The 16,566-nt window shown below is 52.3% G+C and overlaps 1 protein-coding gene across 4 annotated transcripts in view; it reads left to right on the top strand.

Moving 5' to 3' along the window:
* LOC116520581 overlaps positions 1–13,218 on the top strand; it is a 52,269-nt gene extending 39,051 nt beyond the window's left edge. For all 4 annotated transcript variants that reach the window (XM_032234834.1, XM_032234833.1, XM_032234835.1 and 1 more), the window contains exons 23-24: positions 10,730–10,900; positions 12,313–13,218. In XM_032234834.1, the coding sequence (XP_032090725.1) occupies positions 10,730–10,900; positions 12,313–13,124 (983 nt within the window). In that variant the 3' untranslated portion in view covers positions 13,125–13,218. The remainder of the gene's footprint in view (positions 1–10,729; positions 10,901–12,312) is intronic.
* The last annotated feature ends 3,348 nt before the right edge of the window (positions 13,219–16,566 follow it).

Genomic DNA, 16,566 nt, shown 5'->3' with positions numbered 1-16,566 from the left:
GGCTGGGGGATTCTGGGAGTTGGAGTCCATCCCTCTTAAAACATCCTGGCTGGGGGATTCTGGGAGTTGGAGTCCATCCCTCTTAAAACATCCTGGCTGGGGGATTCTGGGAGTTGGAGTCCATCCCTCTTAAAAACATCCTGGCTGGGGGATTCTGGGAGTTGGAGTCCATCCCTCTTAAAACATCCTGGCTGGAGGATTCTGGGAGTTGGAGTCCATCCCTCTTAAAGCATCCTGGCTGGGGGATTCTGGGAGTTGGAGTCCATCCCTCTTAAAACATCCTGGCTGGAGGATTCTGGGAGTTGGAGTCCATCCCTCTTAAAACATCCTGGCTGGGGGATTCTGGGAGTTGGAGTCCATCCCTCTTAAAACATCCTGGCTGGAGGATTCTGGGAGTTGGAGTCCATCCCTCTTAAAACATCCTGGCTGGGGGATTCTGGGAGTTGGAGTCCATCCCTCTTAAAACATCCTGGCTGGGGGATTCTGGGAGTTGGAGTCCATCCCTCTTAAAACATCCTGGCTGGGGGATTCTGGAGTTGGAGTCCATCCCTCTTAAAACATCCTGGCTGGAGGATTCTGGGAGTTGGAATCTATCCCTCTTAAAACATCCTGGCTGGGGGATTCTGGGAGTTGGAGTCCATCCCTCTTAAAGCATCCTGGCTGGAGGATTCTGGGAGTTGGAGTCCATCCCTCTTAAAACATCCTGGCTGGGGGATTCTGGGAGTTGGAGTCCATCCCTCTTAAAACATCCTGGCTGGAGGATTCTGGGAGTTGGAGTCCATCCCTCTTAAAACATCCTGGCTGGGGGATTCTGGGAGTTGGAGTCCATCCCTCTTAAAACATCCTGGCTGGAGGATTCTGGGAGTTGGAATCCATCCCTCTTAAAACATCCTGGCTGGGGGATTCTGGGAGTTGGAGTCCATCCCTCTTAAAGCATCCTGGCTGGAGGATTCTGGGAGTTGGAGTCCATCCCTCTTAAAAACATCCTGGCTGGGGGATTCTGGGAGTTTGAGTCCATCCCTCTTAAAACATCCTGGCTGGAGGATTCTGGGAGTTGGAGTCCATCCCTCTTAAAGCATCCTGGCTGGGGGATTCTGGGAGTTGGAGTCCATCCCTCTTAAAACATCCTGGCTGGAGGATTCTGGGAGTTGGAGTCCATCCCTCTTAAAACATCCTGGCTGGGGGATTCTGGGAGTTGGAGTCCATCCCTCTTAAAACATCCTGGCTGGAGGATTCTGGGAGTTGGAGTCCATCCCTATTAAAACATCCTGGCTGGGGGATTCTGGGAGTTGGAGTCCATCCCTCTTAAAACATCCTGGCTGGGGGATTCTGGGAGTTGGAGTCCATCCCTCTTAAAACATCCTGGCTGGGGGATTCTGGGAGTTGGAGTCCATCCCTCTTAAAACATCCTGGCTGGAGGATTCTGGGAGTTGGAATCCATCCCTCTTAAAACATCCTGGCTGGAGGATTCTGGGAGTTGGAGTCCATCCCTCTTAAAGCATCCTGGCTGGGGGATTCTGGGAGTTGGAGTCCATCCCTCTTAAAGCATGCTGGCTGGAGGATTCTGGGAGTTGGAATCCATCCCTCTTAAAACATCCTGGCTGGAGGATTCTGGGAGTTGGAGTCCATCCCTCTTAAAGCATCCTGGCTGGAGGATTCTGGGAATTGGAGTCCATCCCTCTTAAAGCATCCTGGCTGGGGGATTCTGGGAGTTGGAGTCCATCCCTCTTAAAGCATGCTGGCTGGAGGATTCTGGGAGTTGGAATCCATCCCTCTTAAAACATCCTGGCTGGAGGATTCTGGGAGTTGGAGTCCATCCCTCTTAAAGCATCCTGGCTGGAGGATTCTGGGAGTTGGAGTCCATCCCTCTTAAAGCATCCTGGCTGGAGGATTCTGGGAGTTGGAGTCCATCCCTCTTAAAGCATGCTGGCTGGAGGATTCTGGGAGTTGGAATCCATCCCTCTTAAAACATCCTGGCTGGAGGATTCTGGGAGTTGGAGTCCATCCCTCTTAAAGCATCCTGGCTGGAGGATTCTGGGAGTTGGAATCCATCCCTCTTAAAACATCCTGGCTGGAGGATTCTGGGAGTTGGAGTCCATCCCTCTTAAAACATCCTGGCTGTGGGATTCTGGGAGTTGGAGTCCATCCCTCTTAAAACATCCTGGCTGGGGGATTCTGGGAGTTGGAGTCCATCCCTCTTAAAGCATCCTGGCTGGAGGATTCTGGGAGTTGGAGTCCATCCCTCTTAAAACATCCTGGCTGGGGGGATTCTGGGGATTGGAGTTTGTTAAGTTCAGGACAAAGAATGGAGGTGAGGCCAGAGTGATTTCTAACATCTCTTTATTCAACATACTGCCTGTAAGGCAACTAAACTCCCTGGCTGACACCGCTCCTTTTATAGGAAACTGATCAGGCAAGCAACCAATCAGGACAGAGTATTTTCCTGCTCCAACAGGGCAACAGAATGAGGACTTTAGCTGAAAACTACACACTATATACAATACATAACACCCCTCCCTACCAAGAAGGAGCATTATGGTGATCAAAATAGCAATTTAACCGATGGAGTCTTTTGGGTAGGCAGAGCAGCAATGTGTCGGTCCCAACCTACGAGGTCTTGCTGTCTCAAGATCAGTAGACCAGGAGCCTTGACTAGGCAGAGTGGCTGATGCTCCTTTTCAGGTGAGCTTGCGGCAGTAGGAAGGGCTCGGTCACTGGTGCTTCTAACACAAGAGGAACCAAGTCACCAGGCATCTGTGACTCACCAACATCCTTTGTAGGTACTGTTGTTTGTGGTGACGCTGAACTGCGTGTCCTTAGCTGGGGTTGTCTCTGGCAGAGTCCATTCTGGCTGGCGGCAGATGGAGGTTCCAAGGTGGCGATGCAATTGGTCGATTGTGGTGGCATCACAACCTGCCATCTTCTAGCACCACCCTGGAGGAATGTGGCCCAGTAACATCCACTACCCAGGCAGGAATCCAGGAAGGGCCCCCAGCGTACTTGTGGGCGTAGACACGGTTGCCCGGTGAGAATGACCAGAGATGACTGATCGAGTCTGTAGGGACCCCCGAGGAGTAGTCTGGGTGCAGCCGGTTCAAGTCGGTCTGCAGGCAGTGACCTATTAAGAGTTCAGCCGGACTTAGCTTAGTTTAGTTTAGTTTAGTTTAGTTTATTTGTCTTGTATCTGCCCACTCCTGAAGGACTCCGGGCGGCTCACAATAGACAAGGGAAGGGGGATAAATAGACAAAGACAACACTTTAAAAAAATGCAACATTCACAGTTTCCGTGGGGCTGGATGTTTCACAAGCCCCCCGGCCTGCTGGAGCAGCCAGGACTTGGTGGCTTTGCGGAAGGCCGGGAGGGTAGTAAAGGTCTGGATCTCCATGGGGAGGTTATTCCAGAGGGCTGGAGCTGCAACAGAGAAGGCTCTCTCCCAGGAAGTCACCAGCCGACATTGGCTGGCAGATGGAATCCGGAGGAGACCTAACCTGTGAGATCTAATCGGTCTATGGGAGGTAATCGGCAGGAGGCGGTCTCTCAGGTACCCAGGTCCGATGCCATGTAGGGCTTTATAGGTAACGACTAGCACCTTGAAGTGGGTCCGGAGACTAATGGGTAGCCAGTGCAGCTCGCGGAGGATAGGTGTAACGTGGGTGTACCTTGGTGCACCCACAATCGCTCCCACGGCTGCATTCTGGACTAACTGAAGTCTTCGAACACTCTTCAAGGGCAGCCCCATGTAGAGCGCATTACAGTAATCCAGTCTTGAGGTCACAAGGGCGTGAGTGACTGTCTGAAGGGCCTCCTGATCCAGGTAGGGTCGCAATTGGTGCACCAGGCGAACCTGGGCAAAGGTCCCCCTAGTCACAGCCGACAAATAGTGTTCTAAAGTCAGCTGGGGATCCAGGAGGACTCCCAAATTGCGAACCCTCTCTGAGGGGCGTATAATTTCACCCCCCAGCCTGAGAGATGGAATAATTGGCCAATCTTTGGGAGGGAACATCAGAAGCCACTCGGTCTTGTCTGGATTGAGTGCCAACTTGTTTGCTCCCATCCAGACCCTAACAGCCTCCAGGCACTGGCACATCACTTCTACTGCTTTGCTGAGTTGGCACGGGGCAGACAGATACAGCTGCATATCGTCCGCGTATTGGTGGTACTTAATCCCGTGCCGGCGTATGATCGCACCCAGCGGCTTCATGTAGATGTTAAATAGGAGGGGGGACAGGACCGAACCCTGTGGCACCCCATAATTGAGGGGCCTTGGGGTCGACCTCTGCCCTCTGACCAACACCGACTGCGACCTGTCCGAGAGGTAGGAAGAGAACCACCGAAGAACGGTGCCTCCCACTCCCACCTCTCGCAACCGTCGCAGAAGGATACCATGGTCGATGGTATCGAAGGCTGCTGAGAGGTCAAGGAGCACAAGGATAGAGGGGTGACCCCTATCCCTGGCTCGCCAGAGATCATCGATCAGCGCGACCAAAGCAGTTTCCGTGCTGTAACCAGGCCTGAAAGCCGACTGATAGGAATCTAGGTAATCGGTTTCATCCAAGGACCGTCGGAGTTGAGAGGCCACCACTTTCTCAACAACCTTCCCAACAAAGGGCAGGTTGGAGACTGGACGATAGTTGCTCAAAATGGCTGGGTCCAGGAATGGTTTCTTCAGGAGGGGTCTCACCACCGCATCCTTTAGGAGGGGCAGGAAAATTCCCTCCCGGAGAGAGGTGTTAACTATCGTCTGGATCCAGCTGCATGTCACCTCCCTGCTGGTCGAGACCAGCCAGGAGGGGCACGGGTCCAGTATACAAGTGGAGGCACTCACCGCTCCCATGGCCTTGTCCACTTCCTCAGGAGAAGCAAGTTGAAACTCAATCCATAAAGTATGCTCAAGACTTTCCCCCTGTACCTTGGCTGGTACCGTGCAATTGGAGTCCAGCTCTGTCCGAATCCGAGCCACTTTATCCATTAAATACTGAACAAATTCCTCAGCTCTACCTTGTAAAGGGTCATCCGTATCCCTCCCTTTCAAGAGGGCGTGATTCAGCCGATGCAATAAGGGCGGCAAAATGCGAACATTTCGCCGCCCGTATTGCCACGAGATAGGCTCTGATAAAGGCTCTCATCATTGCTCGGTCTGACTCAGATTTACTGGCCCTCCAGCGGCGCTCTAGGCGTCTCTTTTGGCGCTTCATCTCCTGGAGTTCCTCGGTAAACCAAGGGGCCCTCCTGGATCCGCTGCCTCGGAGAGGTCACAAAGGTGCAATCTGGTTTAGAGCCCCCGCCGCCGCTGTATTCCAGGCAGCAACTAAGGACTCCACCGGATTGTGGATGATAGTGTCAGGTATTTCTCCAAGCGCCGTCTGAAATCCCATAGGGTCCATCAGGTGCCTGGGGCGGAACCACCTAATCGGTTCCCCCTCCGTACAGTGGGGGATTGGTTTCCGAAAGTCAAGCCTCAGTAGGAAGTGATCAGACCATGACAGCCACTCCCCCACCCCCCCTTCTCTGGGTTCGCAGCTGATGCAGCACCTGAAATCCTTCTGGGCACATTTCAGTGAGGGGGACGCCTCCCTCCGGGCCCAGCCAGGTTTCAGTAATACATGCCAGGTCTGCCCCCTCGTCTATAATTAGGTCCCGGACAAGGGGAGCTTTGTGAACCACAGACCTGGCATTTAGCAACAACAGCCTGAGACCAGGGCCCTGACAGTTCTCGCCACCTGGCCCTGGAGTGGAACTAGCGGGCCAGAAGGAGGGATCTCTGTGACATAGCAAACCCTCCTTCCCCGGTAATGGCTAGCCCTGAAGTTCCCGTCATACCTGCCTCTCCCCATAGTGACCGTAATGCTCCGGCCCACCCCTGCACCCGTAGACCCCATATCCCCTCCCACAGCCTCCGCTCCATCCAGCAGGCGATTTTTGTCACTCATTCTGGGACGGGAAGTAGGCCTGGGCCCCCTACCACTTCTGCAATAGCATTCAGTGGAGGAGGCACCAGGCTGTACTCTCAATCCTCTCATACATACACAGCCACTCATCCAAGCATTCCCCACGTACGTTAATTAAACACAAAAAATACAACAATATGAGGTTAAAAAAGTGGGTACAAACATCGCCCAGGCACACCATTCGCACTACATTCCTAAAATGTGCAGAGCACTGCGCAAGTACGGGTAAGATGGTCAGTGGTGCGGAGGGAGGAGGGAGAGCTGCTCCGCCCCTCTCCCTTCCGTTCTGTTGGTGGTGGAGCTTGGTGTGACGTGCTGGACCAGGAGTACTCGGCTATCCATGTTTGCCAGTCCACCGGACCCATCCTTGTCTGTGCTTCCTTTGCTGATCGGACCATCCACTTAGCCTTCCCGTAGCTAGCAGGATGGAATGGTGCAACCAGTGCATGACGGATACTGTGACCCACCAGGAACAGCTTGAACTGGCTTGATTTGAGCTGTGGTCTGAAACGAGGACATCTGACAATCCGTGGGTCACAAGTAGCCTTTTAAGGGCTTTGATCATGGTGTCTGAGGTGGTCGATGTCATGAGTACCACCTCAAGCCATTTTAAGTAGGCATCCACAGCCACCATAAAAGTCTGTCCATGGAAAGGCCCCGCAAAGTCAATATGCACCCTTGACCAAGGTGTCTTGGATGCTTCCCACATGTGCTGTAGTGGATGGGGGGGGGGTGGCCTTGACTATTGACAAGGCTGACGATGCGGCCCAATGAGCGATGGCCTTGTCTAAGTTGGGCTACCAGACATAGCCTTCATTCGCACGATGCTTGGGTGGCCTATAATGAAGAGCATCCAAAACTGGCCATTGCAGCCTCTGGGGTACCACCACATGATTCCCCCAGAGTAGGCAGCCTCATTGAGCAGACAGCTCATGTTGCCAGGTGTGGAAGGGAAGGAACTCTGTGCTGACTGGCCCCTTTGGCCACCCTCTCCACACCCAGTGGACCACTTGGGTGATGACATGGTCCTTAGTGGAGTGTGCAGCTATCTCCGACACCATAACGGGGCCAGATGACAGGTCTTCAGTTAATAAAAAAGAGGGTGCTGGAGCCAGATCCTCTACAACATTGAGGAACGGACACAAGCTGAGGGCGTCAGAATGGCTAAGTGTCTTACCTGGATAATGCAGGAGGCAGTAGTTGTATGCAGCTACGAACACAATCTAGTGCAGCATGCGGAGGGACAAAATTTGTGGTGTTTTGGGGTCCCCGGCGAGCAGGCCCATTAGCGGCTTGTGATCAGTCACAAGGTTAAATGGTTTGCCATAGCGGTATTCATGGAAATGTTTGACTCCTGCGACCGCAGCCAAAGCTTCCTTGTCCAGCTGGCTGTAGTTTTGTTCAGCTGATGACAAAGTCCATGAGAAAAAAAGCGATTGGGGCCTCTCTTCCATTAGCGAATCGGTGGCTTGAAACGGCGCCGACGCCGAATGGAGAAGTGTTGCAGGTGAGGACCAAGGGGAGATTCTCATTGTACTGCACCAGGACGCTGTTTGAAGATATTAGCTTCTTGACAGCAGAGAAGGAAGCAGCTTCTTTTCGGGACCAAGACATCTTGTCAAGCAAGCAATGAAAAGGCTCAGCTGTAGACATTGTGTGGCAAAAGGACGCTGTAGAAATTTAGGAGTCCCAAAAATGTCTGGAGTTCGAGCTTGTTATTGGGTGTGGGAACTTCCTGGATGGCTTGGACCTTTTCCTGTGTAGGGTGTAACTCAGAAGCATTGATAAGGTAGCCAAGAAACTCTACCTGTGGAATAGTGATCTTGCACTTTTCTTTTTTAACTTTGAGGCCAACTTCCTGAAAATGGGTGAATACTGCTCACAGACGGTCAAGGAGTTTACCATTGTTGGCCGCTGACATGAAGACATCATCGAAACAGGAGACTTCCCCTGGGATGCCTTGCAAGAGATGCTCCACCAGCTCTGGAAAAGTTCTGGTGCCATGCTCACTCCAAATTGCAGCCAGCAACATCTAAAAGCTCCTCGATGTCTTACAATTGTCTGAGCCTTAGCTATGGCATTGTCAAATGGTAGCTTTTGATAGGCGAGTTTAGTGAAGACCTTGCCCTCACCCAGAGAGTGCCAGAAATGTTAGGCCACAGGCACAGGGAATGCATTTTGCTGTACCGCTTTATTTATTGTACATTTATAGTCTGTGCAGATGCGGACAGAACCATCCAGTTTCACAAGGGTCACAATTGAAGTCTCCCATTTTACGTGGTCGACAGGTTCCAGGATTCCTTGGCTGATGAGCTTGTCGAGTTGCTCATCAATCTTTGAGCGCGAGGCAAACGATACTCTTCGCAGCTTCATTTGGATCGGAGCAACTTGGGTGTCAAGGTTCAGTGAGATGGGTGTGCCTGTACATCTGCCCAGGTTTCCGTCAAAGACATCTGTAAAATCAGAGATTAAGGCCTCAATATCAGAGTCACTGATGGAGTTGATGCCAGTGATTCCCAGACCCAAGGAGGAGAACTAGTCCAGTTCTAGGAGACCTAGGTAGGGAGTCGTCCACTACGAGTAGTCGCAGTGGGCCTGAGAAGATACTCTAAAGGTGCCAGTTCTGAACAGGAATGCTGTTCCCCTGATAGTCTCGGGGATGAATATGGTGGAAGTCCAATTATCTTTTTGAGATTTTTTGGCACCAATCTCTTTAGTGTACTCCAAGAGACAATGGTCCTTGAAGATCCCATGTCCACCTCCATGCAGCAAGGGGACACCTCAGTCAGGACAGTGATATGGACCTTATTGCAATAGTAGAGGTTGGCGTGACCAATGACTGCTTCTGCCTCTGCCTTGCAGATGCCTCTTGAGATCATGAAGCAGTCCTCTCCATCACACTATTGTCTTTTCTGCATTCTTTTGTGGCAAGTTTCTGGGCTCGCAAAAGTAGCTGTTGGTTGGTTTGCACAACAGACTCTAGCCAAATGTCCTTTCATTTCACATCTTTGACAGATGGCATTCTTGAACTTATGTGCCATTTGTGGGTGATTGCCGCTACAACCAACACATGCTGGTTGCCTTTTCTGTGGATTTGAGACGATAGACATCATCGTCTGCATCTGCTGATTCACCACGGTTAGCATCTTCTTGGAGCACAATGACTGTTTTCCGTGATGCTGGTGGGCTGTTTGATTTTTGAATCTCACCCATTGATTGATCGGACATCTCGGCTGCTTGTGCCTTGTCCAGCGCCATCTGCAGCGGAGGTCTGTTTTTGCAAGGAGGCGCTGTTGTATCTTAATGTCCCTCACACCACAGAACACTCTGTCCAAGAGAGCATCATCTAAGGTCCTTGAAATCACAATACAGGGCTGACTGTCGAAGGGCGGCAGCGTATTTGTTGATGGATTTACCTTCAGCCTGATTCCGAGGATAGAAGAATCAACATCATTCCGATGATGATTCCAACGTGTGATTCATGAAGGTTTGGGCGCATAGTGAGTCCATAGCTTGCTCTGCACCACATCCCATGGCGCAGATTGAATGGCTAGTGGAGCGACATCTCAAAGATCTCTGGGCTGCAGAAGTTTAGGAAAAGTGCCCTTTTCCTGTTGTCCGTGATCTCAGCAAAATCATTGGCTTTGAGGAAGCCGTCAAAACGAGCAAAGTAGGGAGTCCCATGTCTCAGAGTCTGGCTTGTATGGAGCAAAAGGCAGTAGTGCAGCCATTTTCCAAGTGATCGGTGTGGGCTGAGGAATCTATGGTCAATGAAGTGGCAGCCACTGTGGATCAGCTCCAGTGATTTCTCTCTGAGTGGGTCAGCTCACAGTGATCAGCTCTTTGCAGGCTCAGCTTCCATTCAATCCCATCCTTGTCGCCAATGTTAAGCTCTAGGCGAAGAATGGAGGTGAGGCCAGAGTGATTCCTAACAGCTCTTTATTCAATATACTGCCTGTGAGGCAGCTGAACTCCCTGGCTGACACTGCTCCTTTTATAGGAAACTGATCTGCCAAACAACCAATCAGGACAGAGTATTTTCCCGCTCCCACAGGGGACCAAAATGAGGACTTCAACTGACAACTACACACTATATACAATACATAACAGAGTCCACCCCCTTAAAGCATACCAGCTGGGGGATTCTGGGAGTTGAAGTCCACCTCTCTTAAAACATGGGGAATTCTGGGAGTTGAAGTTCACCCCCCTCTTAAAGCATACCGGCTGGGGGATTCTGGGAGTTGAAGTCCAGTTCAGTTCAGTTCAGTTTATTGTATTTGTATGCCGCCTTTTCCCCCCGAAGGGGGACTCAGGGCGGCTCACAACTCGAACCGGGGAAGGGGGGGATACAGACAAAAAATTTAAAAAAACAAACATAACAATATACAATTTAAAACTCACAACAATCATACCATTCGAGACGGGGGCAACAGCTCTTTAGCCCCAGGCCTGTCGGAACAGCCAGGCTTTGAGGGCTTTGCGGAAGGCCTGGAGGGTGGTGAGGGTGCGAATCTCCACGGGGAGCTCGTTCCAGAGGGTCGGAGCAGCCACAGAGAAGGCTCTCCTCCGGGTAGTCGCCAGTCGACACTGGCCGGCGGGTGGAATTCGGAGGAGGCCTAATCTGTGGGATCTAATCGGTCTAGTGGAGGTAATTGGCAGCAGGCGGTCTCTCAAGTACCCAAGTCCATCCCTCTTAAAACACGGGGGAGTCTGGGAGTTGAAGTCCACCCCTGTTAAATCCCACCATCTAACTAGACTGAATTTCTTGGTTTCTCTATAGGTGCTGTCCCCTCCAGCTCTCCCATCTCTGACATGGAAACACAGGAGACCCAAGTGAAGAGCCACTCCTGTTCTCCGAACACCAGGACGTCTGCACATACGCAGAACGACCCTCCCAGGTGGAGTCCCTTGGTTTCATTTCGGATGGGTGCCAGAAGAACTTGTGAGACAGGTGAGGAGGGTAGAGACTGAATAAAAACTAGGAAGCGTAGAGGGTGGGAGGGGGTTGGAGTCCCTGGCAAAGCTGAATCCCTGCCACCTGCCTGGGAGAAGTGGGGAGGGTGGGTGGGGGGAAATTGGGAGAGAAATGGCATTTTGCACTTGTAAGATTGCCTCTTTTGGAGGGAGAAACAGAGGTTCAGGATGGGAACCCCTGGATTGTCAGGTGAGACTTCTGGGTCACTAATATGGTGGGATGAGAGGGACGTCCCATTGGGGGATGCCAGCTCAAAACTTGACTCCAAAACTGAAACTGCAAGAAGGTCCTTGGAGTCCTAGTGGACGATCCCTTAAACATGAGCTAGCTGTGTGCAGCGGCAGCCGAAAAAGCTAACACGATCCTGGGTTGTATAAACAGAGGCATAGAATCAAAATCAGGTGAAGTGTTAGTACCGCTTTATAAATCCTTAGTAAAGCCACACCTGGAATAACTGCATCCAGTTTTGGTCCCCACATTACAAAAAAGAGGTTGAGATTTTGGAAAAAAAGTGCAGAGAAGAGCAACTGAGATGATTAAAGGCCTGGAGACCAAAACATAGGAAGAATTGTTGCAGGATTTGGGTTTGGCCAATCTAGAGAAGAGAAGGAGTAGGGGAGACAGGAGAGCAGCATCCCAGTGTTTGAGGGCTGCCCCAAAGAAGAGGGCTCCACCTATTCTTCAAAGTACCAGAAGGTAGGACAAGAAACAATGGATGGAAGCTAATCCGGGAGAGGAGCAACCTGGAATTAAGAATTAAGAGGGCAATTAACCAATGGAGCTGCTTGATGACAGATGTTCTGGGTGCCCCATCAGTTTTTAAAGAAAAGACTGGACAGCCGCTTGTCTGAACTGGCATAAGGTCTCTAGCTTGAGGAGGGGGTTGGACTAGAAGACCTCAAAGGTCCCTCCCAACTTTGTGATTCGGTAAGGGCTTCCTGCTTGAGTAGGGGGTTGGACTAGATGACCTTCGAGGTCCCTTCCATCTCTGTTTTAAGGGTCTCCTACTTGAGCAGGGGGTTGGGCTAGAAGACCTCCGAGGTCTCTTCCAACTCTATTGCAATTGATTGATTGATTGATTGATCGATGAAGTCTCACTAGAGAGAAGGGGAGGGTCTCACACTGATTCTCTTAGCAATAGCAATAGCAGTTAGACTTATATACCGCTTCATAGGGCTTTCAGCCCTCTCTAAGCGGTTTACAGAGTCAGCATATCGCCCCCACAGTCTGGGTCCTCATTTCACCCACCTCAGAAGGATGGAAGGCTGAGTCAACCTTGAGCTGGTGAGATTTGAACCGCTGAACTGCAGATAACAGTCAGCTGAAGTGGCCTGCAGTACTGCACCCTAACCACTGCGCTACCTCGGCTCTTCCCTTTCCTTTCGCAGCCAGAGACAAGGGAAGCCTCCCGGCTCCAAATCCAGGAACAGAGGCAAAGAAGAGGCAACCCGAAGCGGCCCGACTCTGCCACTGCACCCAGGGGGCTGAGTCGGGGGTCACGCAGCCCCTTCTCTCCAAGCAGCTGGGCCGCCTGGCCACTGACGTGAGTAGCCTCTGCCGGGACCTGTCTGGTCTTCAGAGCCACGTCTGGCGGCTGGAGCAGGAGGCGCGGGGCTGGGCGCTGGAGCTGGCTGCGCTACACCTGGAGAACCGGCGCCTGGCGAAGTATACACGGCGCCTGGAGAGCCGTTGCCGGGTTCTGGAGACCCGCTCCCGCCGTCTCAACCTACGCCTCTTGGGTTTGCCCGAGGGAATCGAAGGAAGCGATGCAGTGTCTTTCCTCCGACGGACCCTGCCGGAGGTGTTGGGCTGGCCGCCGGGAGTGCCAGTGTTGGAGATCGAGAGCGCCCGGAGAGTCTGTGGCCAGGATTCAACCGCCAAGCCACGACCACTGCTGTTCCGCCTGCTACGCTTGGCCGACAAAGCTGCTGTGCTCGAGGCGGCTCGCGCCCGACCGCTGCGCTTTGCCGAGGCGCAACTTGCGATCCTACCTGACCTTGGTGCCCCACGGAGGAGACCCCCACCTGGCCCGTTCCGGAGAAACCGTTGGGTGGTTGACCTGCTTTTTGGAGGGCAGCCCCCTTCCCCATGGGGCTTGGGTAGGGGTCCGATGTGGCAGGAGCCCCCTGCCTCTTGTGCTCCCCTGGCAGCCAAACCCCCTTCGGGTATGCCTGGGTCTCAGAAGCAACACAATCCATGAGGCACTGCCGAGGGAGGGTCCCAAAAAGTGACTTTCCTCTCTTCCACTGGGCAGGGGTGGGTGGGCTAAGTCAGGGGTCTGCAACCTTAAACACTCAAAGAGCCATTTGGACCCATTTTCCACAGGGAAAAAAAAACCACTGGGAGCTCCGAAACCTGGGTGGGCATGGCCAACTCTATGTCACTCACTCCCACCCAGTCACATGATCCCTAGCCACGCCTACCCAGTCACAAAATAATTCTCTCTCTGTCTCTCTGCCCCTATCCTCTCTCCCCCTTCTCTCTGTATCTCTTTCCCCCTCTCCCCTCTTTCTGTATCTCTCTCTGTGTCTCTCTCCCCCTCTCTCCTCCCCTCTTTCTGTATCTCTGTATCTCTCTCTGTGTCTCTCTCACCTCCTCTCTCCCCCTCTCTCTATATCTTTCTCCCTCTCCCCTCTTTCTGTATCTCTCTCTATCTCTGTCTGTGTCTCTCTCCCTGCCTTCTCTCCCCCTCTCTCTGTATCTCTCTCCCCTCCCCTTTTTCTGTATCTCTCTCTGTGTCTCTCTCACCTCCTCCCCCTATCTCCCCCTCTCTCTATATCTCCCCCTCTCTCCTCCCCTCTTTCTGTATCTCTGTATCTCTCTCTGTGTCTCTCTCACCTCCTTTCTCCCCCTCTCTCTATATCTTTCTCCCTCTCCCCTCTTTCTGTATCTCTCTCTATCTCTGTCTGTGTCTCTCTCCCTGCCTTCTCTCCACCTCTCTCTGTATCTCTCTCCCCCTCTCTCCTCCCCTCTTTCTGTATCTCTCTGTATCTCTCTCTGTATCTCTCTCTGTGTCTCTCTCCCCTTCTCTCTCCCCCTCTCTGTATCTCTCTCCCCCTCTCTCCCCCTCTCCTCCCCCTTTTCTGTATCTCTCTGTATCTCTCTCACCTCCTCTCTCCCCCTCTCTGTATCTCTCTCCCCCTCTCCCCTCCTCTTTTTCTGTATCTTTCTCTGTGTCTCTCTCACCTCCTCCCCCTCTTTGCCCCTCTCTCTATATCTCTCTCCCCTCTCCCCTCCCCTCTTTCTGTATTTCTCTGTATCTCTCTGTGTCTCTCTCCCCCTCTCTCTTCTTTCTATTTCTCTCTCCCCCTCTCTCCTCCCCTCTTTCTGTATCTCTTTGTATTTCTCTCTGTGTCCCTCTACCCACACTCTCTGTATTTCTCCCACCTCTCCCTTCTCTCTATTTCTCCCTCTCCTCCCATTTCTCTGTATGTCTCCCCTCTCTCCCCTTCTCTCTCCCTATTTCCCCCCTCTCTCCCCCTTCTCTCTGTAAGTAGAGGCCACCTGCCTCTCCTTACAGAGCGGCCCCCCTCCCCGCACATTTGCTGCACTTTGGCGTTTGTTTGAGGAGTGTCTCCCCGCATGTGTGCACCTTCCCAGCCCTGCCACAGCTGGCCAGTGGTCGTGAGAGGAGGAAAAGGAGGGTTGCCCAAAGGGCAGCTTCCATTGCAGCTGATGATTGTTCCTCAGCCAGCCCGGATTTCCAAAAAGAAGAAATAAAAGGAGTGTTGAAGTGCCCCAAGGAGAGCTTGCTGGCTTGGCCCAGCCGCGGCTTTCAGAGAGACAGAGAAGAAATGCAGAGAGAGGGGGAGATTGGCTGACGGGCAAGTGTCTTTGGCAAGGGCTTTCCTAGGGTGGGCATGCGAGGGTTGGCGGGGCCAGCTTCCTTTCCCCACTGCCCTGAACCTCTTAAAGCCGTGGTTGGGCACTGCTTGCCCATCCCCTTTTCCATTGTCCCATCCTCCTGGATCCCATTCCCATCCCACCAGCCCTTGTGGTCACGTTGGTCGCAGCTGGGCCAGGCCAATATCTTGGGGCAGAGAGCAGGTTGTGAATCTCCCCAAGCGACCGAGGCGTACTCAGCACCAACAAGGGCAGGAAGAAGCTCCATAAGAGTGAGATACCAGAGAATCAGCACTGGCCACTTTTCCATCCTCCACTGTCTTCTCAGGCCAGGCAAAGGAGGGGAGGGCAAAGGGTGGGGCCAGCCAGTGATGGGACAGGGAGCCACAGCAGAGGGCACAAGAGCTGCATATGGCTCTGGAGCCACGGGTTGCCGACACCCAGGCTAAGTGAACCCTCTGACTGCTTTTCCATAGCTTCTTTGCAAGGGCGGGGAGGGGGGGTTAACAATTGGGTGGAGGGCGGTTGCATCTTGTCCCACTCCCTTCCACTGCTGTGTATAGGAGATCCTACAAGATATTGGCAGAATTGGAGCCTGGGTCTCCAAACTCTCCCCGACGTCCATTCCCCCCCCATCAAGACCCTTTCCATGTGAGCAGATCAAGGGTACAGGAGAAGGAGGAGTCAAACAGGTGTTTCTCAAGGTCAGCCACTTTAAGAGAGGTGGGCTTCAACTCCCAGAATCCCCCAGCCAGCAAGCGGATTTAAAGTCCACCCCTCTTAAAACACACTGCTTGGGGGATTCTGGGAATTGAAGTCTATCCTTCTTAAATCATGCTGGCTGGGGAATTATGGACCCATCTTAAAGCAGCCAAGATTGAAAACTATTGTCTAACCCAAAATAGAAGTGTGGAACCGAGAACCTCCATAGTCACAATTTTTGTTGGGAATGGGAGGCAGCCTTTGGGGAGAATCATTTTAGCATCCCGGTGGAGATGTTTCAGGTTAGAGCAGATGAGGTTGGACTAGATGGCCTCAGGGAAGCCTTGGAACGTTAGCACTGTACGAGTTGAAACTCTTTTAGGTTGGCTGGCATTGGCTGGTCTGGGAAAATTCAGGGTCAAAGGATATTCCTGGTTTGGTTTTGGATGTTTTAATCTATTTTGCTTTCAGCTTCTAGTTGTGAGGCTAAATTGAGCTTTTTGAGATTGGGCAGCACAGAAGTCTCAAAAGAAAAGGAAATCGGAGGAGGGACTGCTGGGTGCCAAGCTAGGGCACTGGTGCATTCCACCAGTTCGGCCAAACCAGTAGTGGTTTGGTGACCTGGGTCGCTGGAACCAACAGTGACTCAGGCCTGCCACGCCCCTGAACCGGTTCCCCTCTCAGTGCTGTAGGTGCCGCCATCTTGTTTTTCAGTTCTGCGCATGCACAAAGCAATTTTAATAGCACTGCACACGGCATACACACAAGCAAACCAGCAGTAGTGCCTGCTGGAACCCACCTCTGATCCTAGCCTAGAATGCAGGAAGTTGGGAGTTCTAGTTCCCTGAAAGGCAAGAAAGCAATCTGCGTGACTTCGGGCCAATCACCGGGCGATGGTGAGTTCTAATTCTGCTTTAACTGGGTATCTTTGAACCAATCACCAGGAGATTATGAGTTCTAGTTTCACTTGAGGCATGAAAGCTGGCTGGTCACTTTGGGTCAATCACCAGGTGGCTGTGAGTTCGAGTCCTACCCCAGGCCCACAAGCCAGCTGGGGGGAGGTAACATTGGCCACTTAATCTCTCTCAGCCTAACCC

The sequence above is a fragment of the Thamnophis elegans genome, chromosome Z, assembly GCF_009769535.1.
Source record: "Thamnophis elegans isolate rThaEle1 chromosome Z, rThaEle1.pri, whole genome shotgun sequence".
NCBI classification, from domain to species: Eukaryota; Metazoa; Chordata; class Lepidosauria; order Squamata; family Colubridae; genus Thamnophis; species Thamnophis elegans.
Note: the sequence above shows the minus strand (reverse complement) of the source record. Positions and strands in the feature narration are given on the sequence as shown.